This window comes from Oncorhynchus mykiss, chromosome 8, assembly GCF_057628025.1.
Source record: "Oncorhynchus mykiss isolate SJ-2025 chromosome 8, ASM5762802v1, whole genome shotgun sequence".
Lineage (NCBI taxonomy): Eukaryota > Metazoa > Chordata > Actinopteri > Salmoniformes > Salmonidae > Oncorhynchus > Oncorhynchus mykiss.
Genome location: NC_143029.1, coordinates 34,655,551 through 34,675,668, shown reverse-complemented (window position 1 = coordinate 34,675,668; position 20,118 = coordinate 34,655,551). Strand labels below are relative to the sequence as shown.

The window sequence follows — 20,118 nt, the reverse complement described above, 5'->3', positions numbered from 1 at the left end:
TAATTGATTCTGCACAGGTTCTTTGCAATCATAGAATAGTTGACCATTGCATAGCAAGCTAGTTATGTGTGATATGCTGCTGGTACTTCAAGGCCCCAAAGCCAGCGCTGTACAGTATTGTGAATGTGTGTTAGGTTGGAAGTAAGCTGTGTTTGTTGATGATTCGGGATGATGATGTCATGCAAGTGATCTGTCTGGTTCTGACAGGGGTGGTGATGCAACATTTGGGGATGTCACTGCATCGAGCTGTATGCTTGTTTAAGGTATCTAGTGACGATGATGGTGATCACATGTCTGATCCACACATTTCTAAACATGTTCAAATCATAAAACAAGTTAAACTTAGACCATTATCAGACACCAGTAAATAATCCATTGGCTGCTAGGGGCTTTCTAGTGTTATGATGAGGAAGATGTTTTACCACTTCCATGAGTTACTGTGTTGGCCTAGTTGGTTTTAAAGGTCCATTGCAGCTGTTTTTATCACAATATCAAATCATTTCTGGCTAACAATTAATTATCTTACTGTGATTGTTTTCAATTAAAATTGTCAAAAAGAAACACGTAGCTTTTTGATAAGCTATTTCTCACGCAATAATTTTGCACGAGTAGTCTTCAGTGAGGTACCTAATTGGAGGAGCTTAATGGGAGGGATATGTAACTAGATGAAGGAAAAAGGAAACCACACACTGCTCTTGATAGTATCACCGATCTTTAATAAGCTTACGTATCGGCCACACGGCCTTCGTCAGAGCTTTTGGGATTTTTTGAAAGTTGCACCATTATGTGGACCTGGCCCCACCCACATCCATTCTACACATCGAAGGGGGTTGGAGGCAAAGGAAAAATAAATAAGTGCTACCAAATATAACAATATGCATTTCATAAATATTACAAAAGTGTATGAATAAGGCGTATTAAACATGTCTGTAAAATCTCAATGAGGACATAGCAAGTTTTCATTAGTCATAAGGTACATCATACGAAAAACGTCAGAATAATCTACAAGAGACACATATTTCATGTTCACATATTTCATGTTATTGGGAACTCTTTGTTATTAGTCTGAGCTTTAACGAGGCAGACCAAAACAATAATAAATTCCTCCTCCCTCGAGTGTCCCATTGGTTCCTGCATGAACGCCCCCCTTTTCGAGCACGGCATCTTCATGCTTGTGTGACACTAATGGTATTCTGTATTTTCCCTGATTGTCCTTGCTACTAAAAATGTAACTTAAAAGGAAAATAAAAGTATCTGCTGTGTACCAGAGCCTTCCTAGCTAGCAAAGTGTCTATCCTTCGCTCCAGCCTGTTGAACACCTGCCCCTTGCCGTCATTAACAGAACTGCAGGAAAGCAGTGCCTGACAAGTGGGGCAAAGGACACTGTCTCCCATTGTCCTAGCTGGCTTCTTCTGTGGGGTTCATTGGCTGTTGGCATCCAATGTTATAGTACATTACCGCCACCTACTGTACTGGATGCATCCCCCAAGTATTATTCCAACCTCTTAGTGTGCAAATATACACTGAACAAAAATATAAATGCAATATGTACAGTGTTGGTTTCATGAGATTAAATAAAAGATAACAGAATTTACTGGCCCAACGCTCTAACCACTAGGCTACCTGCCGCCACATGGAGAAGCTGATTAAACGGCCTGATCATTACACAGGGGTACATTATTCTGTACTCCCTGTTCACCCACGACTGCGTGGCCACGCACGCCTCCAACTCAATCATCAAGTTTGCGGACGACACAACAGTGGTAGGCTTGATTACCAACAACAACGAGACGGCCTACAGGGAGGAGGTGAGGGCCCTCGGAGTGTGGTGTCAGGAAAATAACCTCACACTCAACGTCAACAAAACTAAGGAGATGATTGTGGACTTCAGGAAACAGCAGAGGGAACACCCCCCTATCCACATCGATGGAACAGTAGTGGAGAGGGTAGCAAGTTTTAAGTTCCTCGGCATACACATCACAGACAAACTGAATTGGTCCACTCACACAGACAGCATTGTGAAGAAGGCGCAGCAGCGCCTCTTCAACCTCAGGAGGCTGAAGAAATTCGGCTTGTCACCAAAAGCACTCACAAACTTCTACAGATGCACAATCGAGAGCATCCTGGCGGGCTGTATCACCGCCTGGTACGGCAACTGCTCCGCCCTCAACCGTAAGGCTCTCCAGAGGGTGGTGAGGTCTGCACAACGCATCACCGGGGGCAAACTACCTGCCCTCCAGGACACCTACACCACCCGATGTCACAGGAAGGCCATAAAGATCATCAAGGACATCAACCACCCGAGCCTCTGCCTGTTCACCCCGCTATCATCCAGAAGGCGAGGTCAGTACAGGTGCATCAAAGCTGGGACCGAGAGACTGAAAAACAGCTTCTATCTCTATCACTGTTAAACAGCCACCACTAACATTGAGTGGCTGCTGCCAACCCACTGACACTGACTCAACTCCAGCCACTTTAATAATGGGAATTGATGGGAAATGATGTAAATATATCACTAGCCACTTTAAACAATGCTACCTTATATAATGTTATCTACCCTACATTATTCATCTCATATGCATATGTATATACTGTACTCTATATCATCGACTGTATCCTTATGTAATACATGTATCACTAGCCACTTTAACTAGCCACTATAACTATGCCACTTTGTTTACATACTCATCTCATATGTATATACTGTACTCGATACCATCTACTGTATCTTGCCTATGCTGCTCTGTACCATCACTCATTCATATATCCTTATGTACATATTCTTTATCCCCTTACACTGTGTACAAGACAGTAGTTTTGGAATTGTTAGTTAGATTACTTGTTGGTTATTACTGCATTGTCGGAACTAGAAGCACAAGCATTTCGCTACACTCGCATTAACATCTGCTAACCATGTGTATGTGACAAATAAGATTTGATTTGATTTGATTATTCTGGGGACAATAAAGACCACTCTAAAATGTGCTGTTTTGTCACACAATACACAATGCCACAGATGTCTCAAGTTTTGAGGGAGTGTGAAAATGACATGCTGACTGCAGGAATGTCCACCAGAGCTGTTGCCAGATGATTGAATGTTCATTTCATTACCATAAGCCGCCTCCAACGTTGTTTTAGAGAATTTGGCAGTACGTCCAACCGGCCTTACCACCGCAGACCATGTGTATGGCTTCGTGTGGGAAAGTGGTTTGCTGATGTCAACATTGTGATCAAAGTGCCCCATGGTGGCAGTGGGATTATGGTATGGGCAGGCAGAAACTACAGACAACGAACACAATTGGCTCAGAGATCCTGAGGCCCATTGTCGTGCCATTCCACCGCCATTACCTCATGTTTAATCCCCATATCGCAAGGATTTCTACACAATTCCTGAAAGCTGATAATGTCCCAGTTCTTCCATGGCTTCCATACGCAAACATGTCACCCACTGAGCATGTTTGGTATGCTCTGGATTGGCGTGTAAGCCAGCGTGTTCCAGTTCCCGCTAATATCCAGCAAGTTCGCACAGCCATTGAAGATGAGTGGGACAACATTCTACAGGCCACAATCAATAGCCTGACCAACTCGATGCAAAGGAGGTGTTTCATGCAGCATGAAGCAGATACTGACTGGTTTTCTGATCCATGCCTCTACTTTTTTTATTTTTTTAGTTAAAAGGTATCTGTGACCAACAAATGCATATCTGTATTCCCAGTTATGCGAAATCCATAGATAAGGGCCTGATTAATTTTCTACATTTGTAAAAACTATGAAATAACACATGGAATCATGTAGTAACCAAAAAACTGTTAAACAAATCAAAATATGTTATTTTAGATTCGTCAAAGTAGCCACCCTTTGCCTTAGACAGCTTTGTACACTCTTGCCGTTCTCTCAACCAACTTCACCTGGAACTTCCCACATATGTTGAGCACTTGTTGGCTGCTTTTTCTTCACTCTGCAGTCCAACTCATCCCAAACCCTCTCAATTAGGTTGAGGTTGCGTGATTGTGGAGGCCAGGTCATCTGATGCATCACTACATCACTCTCCTTCTTGGTCAAGGAGGTGTGTTGGGTAATTTTTTAAAATTAACTAGGCAAGTCCATTAACAATTTCTTATTTCCGATGACAGCCTAGGAACAGTGGGTTAACTGCCTTGTTCAGAGGCAGAACGACAGATTTTTACCTCGTCAACTCAGGGATTTGATCTGGCAACCTTTAGGTTACTAACCCACCACTCTAACCACTAGGCTACCTGCCACCCCTCATTGTCCTTTTGAATAACAGAATGCTGTGGTAGCCATGCTGGTTAAGTGTGCCTTGAATTCTAAATAAATCGCAGACAGTGTCACCAGCAAAGCACCATCACACCTCCGCCATTCTTCACGTTGGGAACCACACATGCTGAGATCATCCATTCACCTACTCTGCGTCTCACAAAGACACTGCGGAAGGGAATCAAAAATCTCACATTTGGACTCATCAGACCAAAGGACAGGTTTCCATTGGTCTTATGTCCATCGCTTGTGTTTCTTGGCCCAAGCAAGTCTCTTCTTATTATTGGTGTCCTTTTAGTAGTGGTTTCTTTATAGCAATTGGACCATGAAGGCCTAATTTCACACAGTCTCCTCTGAACAGTTGATGTAGAGATGTCTCTTACTCGAACTCTGAAGCATTTATTTGGGCTGCAATTTCTGAGGCCAGGAACTCTAATAAACGTATCCTCTGCAGCAGATGTAACTCTGGGTCTTCCTTTCCTGTGGCTGTCATCATGAGCGCTTGATGGCTTTTGCACATTTTTATTTGATTTAATTAACAAGTCAGTTAAGATCAAATTCTTATTTACAATGACGGCTTACCAATTGGCAAAAGGTCTTCTGCGGGGCTGGGATTAAAAATAAATAAAATATAGGACAAAACACACATCACGACATAAGGAGAGACCTAAGACGACAACATAGCATGGCAGCAACACATGACAACATCTTGGTAGCAACACAACATGGCAGCTCACAACATAGCAGTACAAAACAGGGTAAAAACATTGTTGGGCACAGACAACGGCACAAAGAGCAAGAAGGTAGAGACAATACATCACGCAAAGCAGCCACAACTGTCAGTAAGTGTACATGATTGAGTCTTTGAATTAAGAGATTGAGATAAAAACTGTCCAGTTTGAGTGTTAGCTGCAGCGAACTGAAAAGCCCAGCGACCCAGGGATGTGTGTGCTTTGGGGACCTTTAACAGAATGTGACTGGCAGAACGGGTGTTGTATGTGGAGGATTAGGGCTGCAGTAGATATATCAGATAGGGGGGAGTGAGGCCTAAGAGGGTTTCATAAATAAGCAACAACCAGTGGCAGGGCTCTACGCTGAGATTTTTGACGAGGAGCACATGTGCACCTCAGTTGAAACATGTAGGAGCACATGAAAAAATATCCTGAAGAGGCTATCCCTTTTCATTTATTTTTGTTGCACTAAATGTTATCCAAGTACTGTAGGGGCACTGGCGCTTCCAAATGAAAATGTCAGGTAGCACAGCAAAATATTTAGGAGCCAATATGACCAAAATGGTAGCACCATAGAGCCCTGAGTAGGTCTTGCGACGGGTATACAGAGATGACTAGTTTACAGAAGAGTATATGCTTTTGAATACATTTTCAAAGTTGTTGAAATTTTCCTCATTGACTGACCTTGACGTCTTAAAGTAATGATGGACTGTCATTTCTCTTTGCTTATTTGAGCTGTTCTTGCAATAATATGGACTTGGTGTTAGCCCTATTTGGTATATCTTCGGTATGCCACATCTACCTTGTCACAGAACAAATTATTGGCTCAAATTCAGTAAGAAAGAGATTCCACAAATTCACTTAACAAGGCACACCTGTTAACTGAAATGGATTCCAGGAGACTACATCATGAAGCTGGTTGAGAGAATGCCGTGAGTGTGCAAAGCTCTCATCAAGGCAAAGGGTGGCTACTTTAAAGAATCTCAAATATAACATTTTGATTCAACAGTTTTTTCTGGATACTACATGATTCCGTATGTGTTATTTCATAGTTTTGATGTCTTCACTATTATTCTACAATATAGAAAATAATGAAAGTAAAGAAAAACCCTGAATAAGGAGGTATATCCAAACTTGACTGGTACTGTAAGTATTCAGACTCTTTGCTATGAGACTCGAAGTTGAACTCAGGTGCATCGTGTTTCCATTGATGATCCTTGAGATGTTTCAACAACTTGATTGGAGTCCACCTGTGGTAAATTCAATTGATTGGACATGATTTTGAAAAGCACACACCTGTCTATATAAGGTCCCACAGTTGACAGTGCATGTCAGAGCAAAAACCAAGCCATGAGGTCGAAGGAATTGTCCGTAGAGCTCTGAGACAGGATTGTGTCGAGGCACAGATCTGGGGAAGGGTACGAAAAATTTGCTGTACCATTGAATGTCCCCAAGAACACAGTGGCCGCCATCATTCTTAAATGGAAGAAGTTTGGAATGACCAACTCCTCCTAGAGCTGGCCGCCAATCAAGCCTGTTTGGTATAGTGGCCAGATGGAAGCCACTCTTCAGTAAAAGGCACATAACCGCCAGCTTGGAGTTTGCCAAAGGGCACCTAAAGGACTCTCAGACCATGAGAAACAAGATTCTCTGGTCTGATGAAACCAAGATTAAACTCTTTGGCCTGAATGCCAAGCGTCACATCTGGAGGAAACCTGGCACCATCCCTACGGTGAAGCATGGTGGATGCAGCATCATTCTGTGTGGAGGTTTTTCAGCTGTAGGGACTGGGAGACTAGTCAGGATCGAGGGAAAGATGAACTGAGCAAAGTACAGAGATCCTTGAAGAAAACCTGCTCCAGAGCACTCAGGACATCAGACTGGGGCGAAGGTTCACCTTCCAACAGGACAACGTTCCCACACAGCCAATACAACGCAGGAGTGGCTTCGGGACAAGTCTCTGAATGTCCTTGAGTGGTCCAACCAGAGACCGGACTTGAACCCGACCGAAATCTCTGGAGAGAACTGAAAATAGCTGTGCAGCAACACTCCCCATTCAACCGGACAGAGCTTGAGTGAATCTGCAGAGAAGAATGGGAGATACTCCCATACATGTGTTCCAAGCATGTAGCTTCATATTCAAGAATAATCAAGGCTGTAATCACTGCCAAAGGTTTTTCAACAAAGTACAGAATAAAGGTTCTGAATACTTATGTAAATGTGATATCAGTTTTTTTTTTAATATAAATTGGCAATAAATGTTTTGCCTGCTTTTGCTTTGTCATTATGGGGTATTGTGTTTGTAAATTGGAGGGGGAAAAAACTGTCATCAATTTTAGAATAAGGCTGTAACCTAACAAAATGTGGAAAAAGTCAGGGAGTTTGAATACTTTCCAAAGTCACTGTTAAACACAGGAAAGTCATGTTTTTGACTGCACTGCCCATTTAACATGGGGGACTTGTGGGCCACTTCTTGGATGGAGTAGATCTGTGTGGGAGATTGTAAGATATTTTAACACTTGTCTGCAAGTGTTCCTGACAAATAAATGGTCTACTGACCTTGACACAATTGTTGCTTTGGAGGCCTCTGTGCCCTGTCTGGAAAATAATTTAAGGGACAGACTGGTTTAATGCATCATACATAAAGGCCTACTTCTTCACTGAGTTCACTCCTGTCACATTGTCATTTCCTGTAAACAGTGCTGTCTTAGCACAGGTTGGCAAACCTGCCCTCCCCAGGACTGGACTCAGCAGGTCTCTATGTAGTCCTTCCTGTAGTCAGTGAAGCATGCCAGAAGGGTATACCACAAGCCAGCTAACTTGCCTAAATCTTCTGATATAACTTTTTTTTGAGAGAGAAGCTTGAAATGTGTGTGTGGTCTAATTGATTAAACAAACTATAACACATCTAAGTTTAGCTTTTTTTTTAATTAACAAGAAAATCAATGGTTATTTCTGCAGTTTTATTAGAGGTAGGTGGCTAACTCATTGATCTTGTTTTGTAGAACACCCCTAGGTAAATAGGGCTGCAGAGCTAATGCCTGTTGATTAGTTTTGAGGGTGCTGTTTGGTTTCATTGGGTTGGTATAGCCTAGGCCTACATGATCAGATTATTATGGACAAAAGAGCGAGATTCTTTTTATTTGTCAAACGCCAGCCAAGCATTGATTATCATGTCACCAGAATAAGACCCTTGATATTTATTGGAAAGGAGCATGAAACTCTTCACCGTGCATTTTTACCACCCTGTGAAGTTCATAATTTATTTCAGCTGTAGCGTGCATCAATTCCCAAATCGTAGTGGGAGGACCACACAACACATCGTGTGACTCCAAGTTGACTTCAATATGATGGTTATATATGATGGTTATTATATCAATATTTGCCCATAAAGGCATTTCTACCACCATTTATCACATTATTCATTCATTCATTCATTACAAAGATCCCATCTTGTCTAGTGTGTTTTTTTGTTTTGTCGACGTTTGAAAAGTTTACTGACAAATTATCTGTTTCCGTCAGGCCTGTCGTGACTTTTTTTTATATCCAACATGTACTTTTACTTTAATTGCATAAAGGTTGGATGGAAACTAGGGATATGACAATATTTTTTTTCTTAAAGTTTAAGCAGCAATTTTTTTTTGCTTTTCATTAACAACAACATATTCTAAAATTCACACTAATTAACAATGCAGCTGTGCTGCTGCCAACAACGGGTTGGGTCTCTCGGTGCGTCCCTTTTCAAATGCATCTGTCCCTTTTCAAATGCAACTGTACTACCATCACTGTACCTCCGTTCCATCTCGCAAAGTTAACATTTCCTTCTCATTTAACTTCTGAAAGCCATACAGGAATTCGCTGCTGTCGCTTGCCTTTCTCTGCCATTTGTCCAACTGTTAACGACGGTGGCGTAGTGGTAGAAAGTCGACTCAAATAATTTATTCCTCTAATCATTGCACGTCTACTCCCATTTCTGAGTGTCAGGATTCGATTCAGCTACGAACCGACTCTTAAGGTTAAGTCTTTTTAGAAAGGAGGAGACTGATTAGTTGCTGTACTTCTGAGAACACAAATACTCACAACTTTCATAGCGAGCAATGAGGGACTGACATTCTGACCACACCGCTTGCGCCGCAAAATAAATATACACGTTATTCAATCATTGCACCCACACTGCTCGCACGCGCCAACAAGCGTCTGCGTTGGCAAACAGTATTTGTGACGCTGAACGTGGTGCAAGTCCTGCCTCTCCATCTCCTCATTGGTTCATAGAAGCATATACCCACGTGCCATCTCATTAGTTATACCCACGTGGGTGATTGAAAAATGAACTGAGGTCAGTCGGTCGGTTTTGGTAATACACCTATTATGAAAGTTAGATGCCAATCGCCATATAAAGTCCAAAGAAGGAAAAGGCCTGGAAGGAGGAGAGATGACTAGAAAAAAATCTTTGGCTTTTATTTGTGGATTAATTGTCGGAGTAGAGAACCTTGTGCATTTTCAGGTAAAATAACTCAACGTTTATATCCCAGGACAAATTAGCTAGCAACTGCAAGCTAACTAGCTAAATTGCCATAAATGTTTAATGCTTTCGACCTGTCCCCAAATTAAGATAATTGGTTCAGAGTTTGTTTTGATATTTCAATCTGCGTGCTGTGGTCGCATTTGATGTGGGGGGGGACATAATAAATTTGCGCACGATGGCGAACGCGTTTGGGCATGGTGTGAGAGTAAGGGGAGGAGCACAACATGGGCAGGTCTGCCACCAGACAGGCAGACAGACAGGCCTAGTGCGCGGTTCTATCTGGCAACAACCAAAGCTGTATCTCTCAATGGAATGATGTATCTCACAATTTCTTGGCTTGCAATTTCAGTAAAGCAGGGCCTATCAATGAATAGGCTACGATAGTCTACACGCAACAGACCGAAGACTGAACACACTTGTATCATTAGCGAAGAGAAAGAGCAGGGGTGTAATTTAGTCCAATCCAGTGGTCACCAATCAGTCCATCACCAAACATTTCTATAAAAAATACAATAAAAAAACGGATGAAGTATTATTAGTTTTGCGGTAGGTGTACAGGATTCAGCTGCCCTGCATGCTAGGTAGTAAAAGTGTTCCCATTTTGAGCTATTTCATCTGTCTGAATGTAAAAACTCCTACCCGGAAGGCCGGGAGAGCAAATCATGTGCCCTTATAGGCCTACTGCTGGCTAATCAGATCACCATGTCTGCAGCTTCCACGAGCCCATAGCAAAGTTGATACTGACATTTCTAAACTTTTAAAACCATGACTAGAGACTCAACTAATACCGCAAAGAACAGCTGTTTTTCTGAGTGAGTGAATGTTTGTATTTTTTTCAGCACTGTCAACACTTATATAAGCCAGAAAATGTGCTTCTCCCTATCCACTCCCGCTACAAAGTATCGATTGACTTATGTTTTTAGTGGCTTGCCTTTTTTAATATTGAGGAATATTTCATGTTCTCTGGTGATAGGAGTAAGAACATGTATTCATGTATGAGGCAGAAATAATGAAATGTGGTGCAAGACGGTGGCCCCTTTTTGGTCAGTCTCAGGAAACGAGAGCTGAGGAACTGTGAGAGGCTGGCCATCAGATGCAGGCACAATCAGTCCAGTAAAATTAAAAGGAATTATTTTAGTTTTTGTTCACTCAGCTGTGCCTCACAAGTAATACAACAAATGATGTATTACCAGTGTATTCATATGCCTCAGGTTTTGAAATATCATTTTTAAATGGTCTGAGAATAACAACACTGGCAGGGCAATTCAAGCATAGCCAAAATGCAGTGATAATGTATTGGTCCTATAGCCTGCACAAGCCTCATTGCTACAGAACGGTTTTTAATAGGTTATTAAAGGTGCAAAATTGCTCCGCCATTTCCTGGTTGCTAAAATTCTAACAGTTTACCCAATTTCGGTTTGTGACAAAACAAGCAAGTGTGTAGTGTAGAGAATCATTGTACCATCTAAACCCATGTGAAATATTTTTCAAAAACCAAACTTAAGAACCTGAAGCATAGAAAGTGCACACAGAACATATTTACCGCTTCTTAGACTTGCTATTAATGAGTGACAGATCTATAGCTCACATTTCTATGTGAATTTGGTTGGGTCGGCCAAAAAGTTACATATTGAGCGGTAGATCTCGGCTCAAAACATTTTGCAACTAAAACAAGATTTCTATTGTATAAATGCTGGTAGGTTGCTCCCTGTTTGCTTCCGTTTAAGAAATGGTTTGAAACAGAATCGGCATAATGAATACGCCCTAGGCGAGCCGGTGCAAGGAAGGGGCAGGCAGAAAAAGCTGTGATGTGAATGTCTTGATAATCTGTTTAGCATGCCTTGCATATATTTACCAAAGTAGCCTAAAGTTCTATTTAAATGACACAATTTTCCCCAGGCCTTATAGCCTATCGTTTAGTTAGGCTATAACACGGAAAATCATGTTTTGTGATAACTGCACTATTTACATTTTTCTTTAATGTTAAAGATCAGACTTTTATTTCAAAGTTTTTAACTTTAAAATGCTCACACCCCTAATAGAAACCTGGTTATTGACATTCATTTTCAATCACTCACTGTCATCACTCATGCTGGAGCTCGGAGTTAGCAGGTCTGACAGAGCATTTATGTCCTGTTGTGGCTCTTGGTGTGTGTGATTGAATTTGTCATGGTGTCTTTCATCCGAGGGTCCACAGATCAGCAAGATCTGATCCTGAGTTGAACTCTGCATTATTCTCTCAGACATATGCTTGGCCTAATCAATTGTCTGTCTTTTGTGTGTTTTGAATTGAGTTTCACATGACATGAGTTAAAGTTTAAAGTGCCATGGATAGAAAAGGCCTATGGTCATTGGTTTGTCGAGGGCTTTGGAGCAGCATGGATTCTTGGCATATCAAAGTGTGCTGGCCGTGCTCTGACCGATCTGTCAGCAGTCTTATGACAACCATATAATCTACCTCGCTGCCTCCGATGATCCTCCACTCAGTTGCATCACCAGGGTCTCAGACTGACTCCTACAGTATCATCCCTTGGGCCAGGAGTTTTTCTGAATTTCCTCAGAAAAGCTTTCGGTAAAACTATGGCCAGGTGTTTTTCCTTGTCAGTTCACATGGACAGGAAAAACTCTTGGCCTAATGGTCAACAATATAGCTACTTATCTTACAAGTGATAACCTAGCCTATACCTTCCTCAAATCCAGCTGCAGTGACCTACTGTACCACTCACTGCCTAGTACCGACCAGCTGTCCACAAACCCTTACTCTTAAATGTTTTACATCCATGAATTTGACAACCGCTGTTAAATTACCGACATTACAAATGACCCCTCTTATAGTGTTTATACGGTAGCATCTCTCTGATTTGGAGTCAAGTTGTCACCCCAGAGGTGCGTCTCTGCCCTAGCCACCTGTTGGTAGACATTGGCACTGCAGCTCTCTTTTGCTCTTTCTGTCTCTCTGTTTCTGCCTCTCTCTCTCTCTCTCTCTCTGGGCTAATGATTGGTCGGCATCAGGAAGGCAGTAGGACCAGCGTCTTGTGCCTCTGGAGATAGCCTAATAATGAATTTACAGACATGCAATACCTCTAATGCCCTTGATATGATTGTCCTTGGGCAAGTTTGACAATGTTGCTACTTGCTAGGTTATGATTTTTTTTTAACTGTGTGTGTGTGAGGGATGGTGGATCAGACTATGCAGCCACATACCAGTATGTATTGTAAAAATACCGTCTATAATGATATGTGATAGTGCTAAAGAAATGAAATTGGAATACTTAAAAAAAAAAAAAAAAACAGCTTATCACGCTATACCATAATAAATGTAAGTTCAAATGCTGAGACCATTGATTGCTTTTGACCAAGCACCCTACACACTAAAGCAAGGCTGTTGAAAACCTAGGCTGGTTAAGGAAGTAATTTTATCATTCCATACCCTAGGTTTTTGCCGAAATGACGCTGCTGGCTATACCACAAAGATTTTTTGAAAAATCAAACAGCTAGATTGTTTACCTTTTTCAAAAGATCCTCTGTGGAACTTCCTGAATAATCGGTCATTCCATTCTCAATCTTCTTGTAAGATCCCCCTCAAATGCCAGTTGTTTTAGTTTTCCTTGGGTGTAGCATGCTTCTTCTGTGCTGACTGAACACATTTGTCAAAGTGGAAAAGGAGTTCTCACATGAAGCTGTGGATGCCCCAAAAGTCAATCCATGTGCAGTAAGCACTGTCGGCATAGCGGAGAGAGGCCCAGAGATTCGTTTGCAGGATATCAAGTGGGTTCATTTGTCCTCATTGGCGCAAAAACTGGCAAGTGACACTAAACTCAGCTTCCACCAAATCTGTTTTGCTTAGATCCAGCAGTGGTTTCACGTTTTCACATCTGGAAAGTCATGGCTCTTAGGGCCTCCACAGGGCACACAGGGCCTCCACCAGTTGGCTGTTGCGTTTGCTGAATCATTCTGAAATTTCACCAATGAACGCATCCAAGAACAGTCTTTTTACACTCAGTCTTTTCTCTGTCCTCATAGGCCTACTGTACTGTCCACCATGTATTGCTGGAGATATGTACTTACATAACGTTGTCGTTTGCTTGGAGCTGGTGGTGAGTCAGTGCCACTGGCACGGAACTGTGCCCAAATGGTTTCGAACTCGCTGTCACACCTCAGCTTCTCAACACACTCCAACGCACTGCGGACCACTTTGACTCTAGTGTAAAGATATGTTGCTTTTGCATGGAGTAATTTGTTTGGAGGATCGAGAAGACTGATTCTGTAACCATGGTGGCTGTAAATTTAAAGCCAGGGTCCATCACTGCCTTCAGCCTGTTTGCCCCCTCGTGGATCCGCGCTAGCATATATACTGATTGTTTCAAGAAAAACTACCAAACCTATTGGTGATGGAAGATCTGAGCAATCAAATAAAATCTCATGTCAGCCCTGATCAGCGTGTAGCCTACATATAGTCAGATGAGTTGTCAACGGTGGTAGCTTAGGCTATTTTTATTCCGGTAAAACACAATTTAACAAACATGATAAAAAATAACCTATCAAATGACATTGGGTTGTCATTCAACGAATAAAGCCTTATGTTCCCCAAGCCATTTTTACAAACATTTTAATGCTGAAGGTGACGCGCAGATGTGCCAGATCAGGAATAGGCCTACCTCCTCATTGGTCAGCTCTCGACGCAGTGCATTTTGACTAGGCTACTGATATTGCCTGGCGTTGTTCGATATGAAAAATGATTTGTAGATCAATGACTGTCAACATAATGACATACTTCGCTCGACACTGAAAGAGCGGACGCAGGCCGATGCAGTCGTATCTTAAACATTTGAACTGGGGACGTTGCTTATCGGTGGTGAATCGTTACATCTCTACTAATATTGTTGCTATAGGGCAATTCCACGATATGGGAATTGTGCTGAGAGACTGATTTGTCACTTAAAATGTATGCCTAACAAAAAAACATTGATTTCAAAGTTTAACAATCCATACAACTATGCACAAGGAAGGCTTTTAACAATGTCTGGACTGCACCAACTCTTCACCAATCATAGACATCTGTTTCACAAGTTTGGACATCAAAGTACAGCACAGTAGAGTACAGTACATTATAGTATACTCAACTCTAGTGTGTGTGCTGTGTACTTTAGTGAGATGTACTCTACTTTGTACTCTACTCTTTACTACTCTACTCTTTACTGTGCTGTACTGTCCAAACTTGTGAACTCTACTGTGGTTTGTGACTACTATGATTTACCGTTGTAGCCAATTCAATTGCAGACGGTCTGTTACCAATTTTTTTTAAGTTTTTTTTTGTTTAGGGAATTACATGACTGATTTTGTAACGGAATGTAGTTTTAATCGCTTAACAATTAATGAACACATTTGCTATCAGTAAAAACACTTAACTAATTGAAAGGTCTACCTTGTTACTTCTGTGAACTTTCATTATTCTCCCTCATGAGGGAGTGCGATTTGAAAATATCTTAGATATGTAGGTTTTTGATAACGGAGTTAAGGCACAAGGCAATGCTTATTAAATGCTGGAAAAAAATGTATTTCTAATACCTTTTAAGACTTATTTTTCTGGTAGATGTTTTCTAAGACCCGTTTTCTATCTGTTTGACCAGAATTCAAAGCCTTTGATTATTCCAAGTTTTTAGGATGGAAAATGGTTGAACAATTTACATGTCCCTTAATTCCACAACAACAGACTCATTTGACACTCAATTTGACATTCTCCTATGAACTTCACATGTTGGTGATCATGGGTCGTTTTACATGGAAATTATACTATTTCTCATTAGGTCAATGATGATCTGCAAGTGTTATATAGACAGGAGGAATGGCTTTGTAAAATAACTGAGGTGTATGTTCAAGATAATTGCTCTACCTGTGAGTCAGACGTTGTGTCCTGTCTTTCTCCACGTTTCTAGGCGGCTGACCTGAGCAAGCCCATAGACAAGAGGATCTACAAAGGAACGCAGCCCACGTGTCATGACTTCAACCCCCTCACAGCCACAGCGGAGAGCGTCTCCCTGCTCGTGGGTTTCTCGGCCGGCCAGGTGCAGCTCATTGACCCAATCAAGAAGGAGACCAGCAAGCTCTTCAATGAGGAGGTAGGTTTAACAGCGTTTACTTTAGCCAAGCTGGCTAAGATGGGTGTCCTGTGGTTGAATATCAATGTATGATGTTGACTCCCTACTGGGAGGAAACTGTTTTCTAATGCAAAATGAGAGTAAAGGTTCTGTTCCAATATCCAATGTATTAGGCATGCATTTAAGTGTAACGCTAGTGTTGATATCTTGTTTGAATGCATGTTTGACACTTGAGTTATTTGTCTCTCGCTGACAATCATTGTCTCCCCCTCTCTCCCTCAGAGACTGATAGACAAGTCTCGTGTGACATGTGTACGGTGGGTTCCTGGCTCAGAGAGCCTCTTCCTAGTGGCCCACTCCAGCGGCAGCCTGTACCTGTACAACGTAGAGCACACCTGTGGCACCACGCCACCCCACTACCAGCTTCTCAAACAGGGCGATGGCTACGCCGTGCACACCTGCAAGAGCAAGTCGGCCCGCAACCCCCTACTGCGCTGGACAGTAGGCGAGGGGGCGCTGAACGAGTTTGCCTTCTCCCCCGATGGGAAGTTCCTTGCGTGCGCCAGCCAGGACGGCTTCCTGCGCGTGTTTGGCTTCGATGCAGCCGAGCTGCACGGCACAATGAAGAGCTACTTCGGTGGGTTGTTGTGCGTGTGCTGGAGCCCGGACGGACGATATATAGTGGCCGGGGGGGAGGACGACCTAGTGACCGTCTGGTCCTTCTCAGACTGCAGGGTGATCGCCAGGGGCCACGGCCACAAGTCGTGGGTGAGTGTGGTGGCGTTTGATCACTGTACTACCAGCGTGGAGGACAGCGACCCACCCGCCGAATTCAGCGGGAGTGACGAGGAGTTCCACGAGCAGATCCACTTTGGAGGGGGGCGGGACCGGGCTAATAGCTCCCAATCACATCTTTCCAAGAGGAACTCTACAGACGGCAGGCCAGTCAGCGTGACCTATCGCTTCGGCTCGGTGGGCCAGGACACCCAGCTGTGTCTGTGGGACCTGACTGAGGACATCCTGTTTCCCCACCTGCCCCTGTCACGTACCAGAACTCACACTAACGTCATGAGTGCCACCAGCCCCCCGGCTACTGGGGCGGCCACTACTAATACTACTACTACTACTACTACTGCTGCTGCTGCTACTACCACTACTACTACTACTACTACTACTGCTGCTACTACTCCTACTACTAACCCACCTGGTACCAATGGCAACAACACAGTGAGCAGTAGTAGTGGTAACAGTGGCGCCCCAGCTAACTCGCTCCCTGCCCCCCTGCCGCGCTCCAACAGCCTGCCACACTCCTCCGGCCCCGCAGGGGGCAGCACCACGCCTAACTGCCACACGACCAGCAGCAAAGGAAGCAGCATCATCGACAGCACCTTCATCGCCACGGGCGTCAGCAAGTTCGCTACACTGTCGCTGCACGACACACGCAAGGAGCGCCACGAGAAGGACCACAAACGCAACCACAGCATGGGCCACATCAGCAGCAAGAGCAGCGACAAGCTCAACCAACTGAGCTCTGCGGCGCGGACGGCCAAGGCGGACGCCGCTAAGACTCTGGGCACGCTGCTGTGCCCGCGCATGGAGGAGGTTCCTCTGCTGGAGCCGCTGGTGTGTAAGAAGATTGCTCACGAAAGACTCACTGTGTTAATCTTCCTGGAGGACTGTCTGGTCACAGCCTGCCAGGAGGGCTTCATTTGCACATGGGCCAGGCCCGGTAAAGTGGTGAGTCTGTTACAACCCCTAACCCCTAGACATATGGGCCAGGCCTTGAAAAGTGGTGAGTCTTAACCCCAAGCCACTTTCAACCCCAGACACTTCAGTTTGACATCTAACACCTAGACTAGACACATCATAAATCTCTGAAAATGATTGAGTGAGTTTGGGTTTGCGACGCAGGATCCTCTTTTGCCCACTGTGACTCGCTTACAAGGGTGATTATCAATCCAAGATCTTAATTAGATTTTCTTTATGATGATGAAAACGTACCGTTTCCCCTCAAGTACCTAAGTTTGAATTCAAATTGTTTTACCGTTCTGAGTGTCCAAAAACCATCTCTTCTCCTCTAACTCATTCCCCTCTGCTCTCTTCCTCCACAGGGCTTACTATCATCTCAGAACCCGGCCAACTCTCCTAGTGGGACTGTTGTATAGCCCTGGTGCTAGTGCTGCTAAACTAAACCGAGCTCCACCAGACATGACGGGACAGGATGACCTGGCCACACCTCGCCACAGCCCTGCAGCGCTGTTCTCTCTCTCTCTCACACACCTTCATCACCATCACCACTACTGAAGCTCTTTTTGTTCTGTTAATCTTTAGATAGATAGATGGATAGCTAACGTGGGCCATTGAGGGTAGATGGGTTGGCCCACAGTCTGAAAAGAGTGTAAAGGATCGTGTGAAAGGTGCAGAATGCTTGAAATCGTCCAGGAGGATTTAAAGTGTTGTTCAGAGAGGGAGGCTGGCTGCGATGTGTTTACTTTGTTTTCACCTCCCTTCCTCTCTCAACATTCTCTTTCCCGGTCCAAAAACAACCCCTGTAAAAGCTACAGCTTGTTTTCAGACTGGGCTTGTCTCTAATAGCGTGGCCTCCTCCAGAAACCACCCCTAGCCACTACTACCCCCTAGGCTCTTCATGTAGATCTGAAAGACCTTGGATAGGTTTAATCATTATGGTAGTAGGCACATTTCTCCACTATTCAGTTCTCTCAGATCTAGCCTAGGTATTAGGGGCTAGGTGTTGTCTTGGGACAGGTGCTATCGCTTTTAGCTTGATCCTCATCCATGACTAACCCTGGTGGAGTTGGATCACATGTTCATAGCAAAGGGAGACCGGAGCAGTTAGCTTCCTATAACTACAATAAAAAAAATATTTTTGAATTTAAATCAGAATATCACAGCTTGAGTACGTTGCACTGATTTTATTGTTTATGTAAATTTTTATTCATAATTATGACAAAAACAAGATGGTTGAAGATAGCCTTTGGATGCACTTGGGTTGTGGCGAGTAATCTCTGTCTGGATGCTAAAATCATAGTTGTTTTTTTTAAAGAAAAAGAGAATTGTTTGCACTTAATAGTTTGTTAGATGAGAATGGCTTTACAATTTTGGAGTGTGCAAGGACTCCCCCGACAAGGTTGTTAAAAATATAAATAGAATTAAAAACCTTTATCTATTGAACATTTATTTTAATATTGTTTCAGATTTAAAAAATGGGCTCTGTATTATATGTAAATATTGTACTTCAATGATTTGGTGAAATTATCATTGTTACACTAGTTTGAAGTTCTTCATTTCAGAAAATAGTGATATTTCTAATTCAGAAAAATATACATAATAATATTAAAAATGAATCTTGAATATGCAGGTTCATGTTTTTTCCTTTCTGTTGTACATAAAGAGAATTCAGGTGTATTTTTCATAATGAAATGTTTGTTATAGGAGATGTCTCTATGGAATCCTCTTTATCTAGTAGGTAGTGCTGAAAGCTAGCCTGTCGCTGCAGACTCCTCTATGTAGAAAAGTTTTCCCAGTCCCAAACTCGCTCCTGCACCCTATGCACTTGTGAAGTCCTGAGAGCATGGCCGCAGGAAGTTTTGGGTTGGGGGTGCTGTCGATGGGGTTCTGAGTAATATTTTTCTCTGCTATGCTGAGAGGATTGTATAGGAAATGTGGAAATTGAAAGACTAGATATATACTTTACCATATTGCTCATATACCTATCCAATCTTCTTAGATCGCCACAAGTGTCACAGGGCTTAGGTGCTAGTGGTTGTTTTGGGACTGGGCCGTAGGCTAAGGTAGGAGCCGTCTAATTCAGACATCACTCAGAGCTCAGGTAAACCACAGAAGACTAACGCTAACATAATTATCTTACCCATTATTAGGCCCCAGTACATAAAATATCTGAATTCACCTACCTAGTATACAAATATGACTAAACCGGTGTTATAGGTGTGTGTGGACTATGGCCGCTACATAAGTAATGACAATGGGAGTGTGTGTCAACCAGAAATGTGTGTCAACCACATTTCTGGTCAACTGACACTGTTGATAAACATCACTACTTGATGGCGGTATGAGTGCTGGGCCTTGTTTACGGGGGTGCAACATTATGAAACGTTCACATAGAAATGTATTATCTAGAAAAGATATGGGAATATCTGTCGTGTAGATGGGGACTAGAGTTAGCTCTATTCATGACATTTCTAGGTGCTCATTTCAGCTGAGCGTTTTCCGAAAGCTTCATGGCACTGAGACCATTGCCTACAATGGATGTCTATAACGATTATTTTAGCGCTGTGAAGCGTCCGGGAAACTCTCACCTGAGTGTTTCACCTCCCTGAACCCACCCCAGGAGATGAGGGAGTTTTGTGAAGCACCCAGGTAGGCAGTGTGAGGATTCTCCAAGGTCTAACAGTGGGAGTATAATTTTTTTCCTCCATGTGACACCTATTAAACAACTTTGACAGAC

The 20,118-nt window shown here is 42.9% G+C and overlaps 1 protein-coding gene across 1 annotated transcript in view; it reads left to right on the top strand.

Annotated features, from left to right (window-relative positions):
* The window catches only part of LOC110529846 (WD repeat-containing protein 20), a 21,492-nt gene extending 1,374 nt beyond the window's left edge, over positions 1 to 20,118 (top strand). The window contains exons 2-4 of the mRNA XM_021612441.3: positions 15,471 to 15,653; positions 15,915 to 17,369; positions 17,744 to 20,118. Of these exons, the coding sequence (XP_021468116.3) occupies positions 15,471 to 15,653; positions 15,915 to 17,369; positions 17,744 to 17,797 (1,692 nt within the window). The 3' untranslated portion in view covers positions 17,798 to 20,118. The remainder of the gene's footprint in view (positions 1 to 15,470; positions 15,654 to 15,914; positions 17,370 to 17,743) is intronic.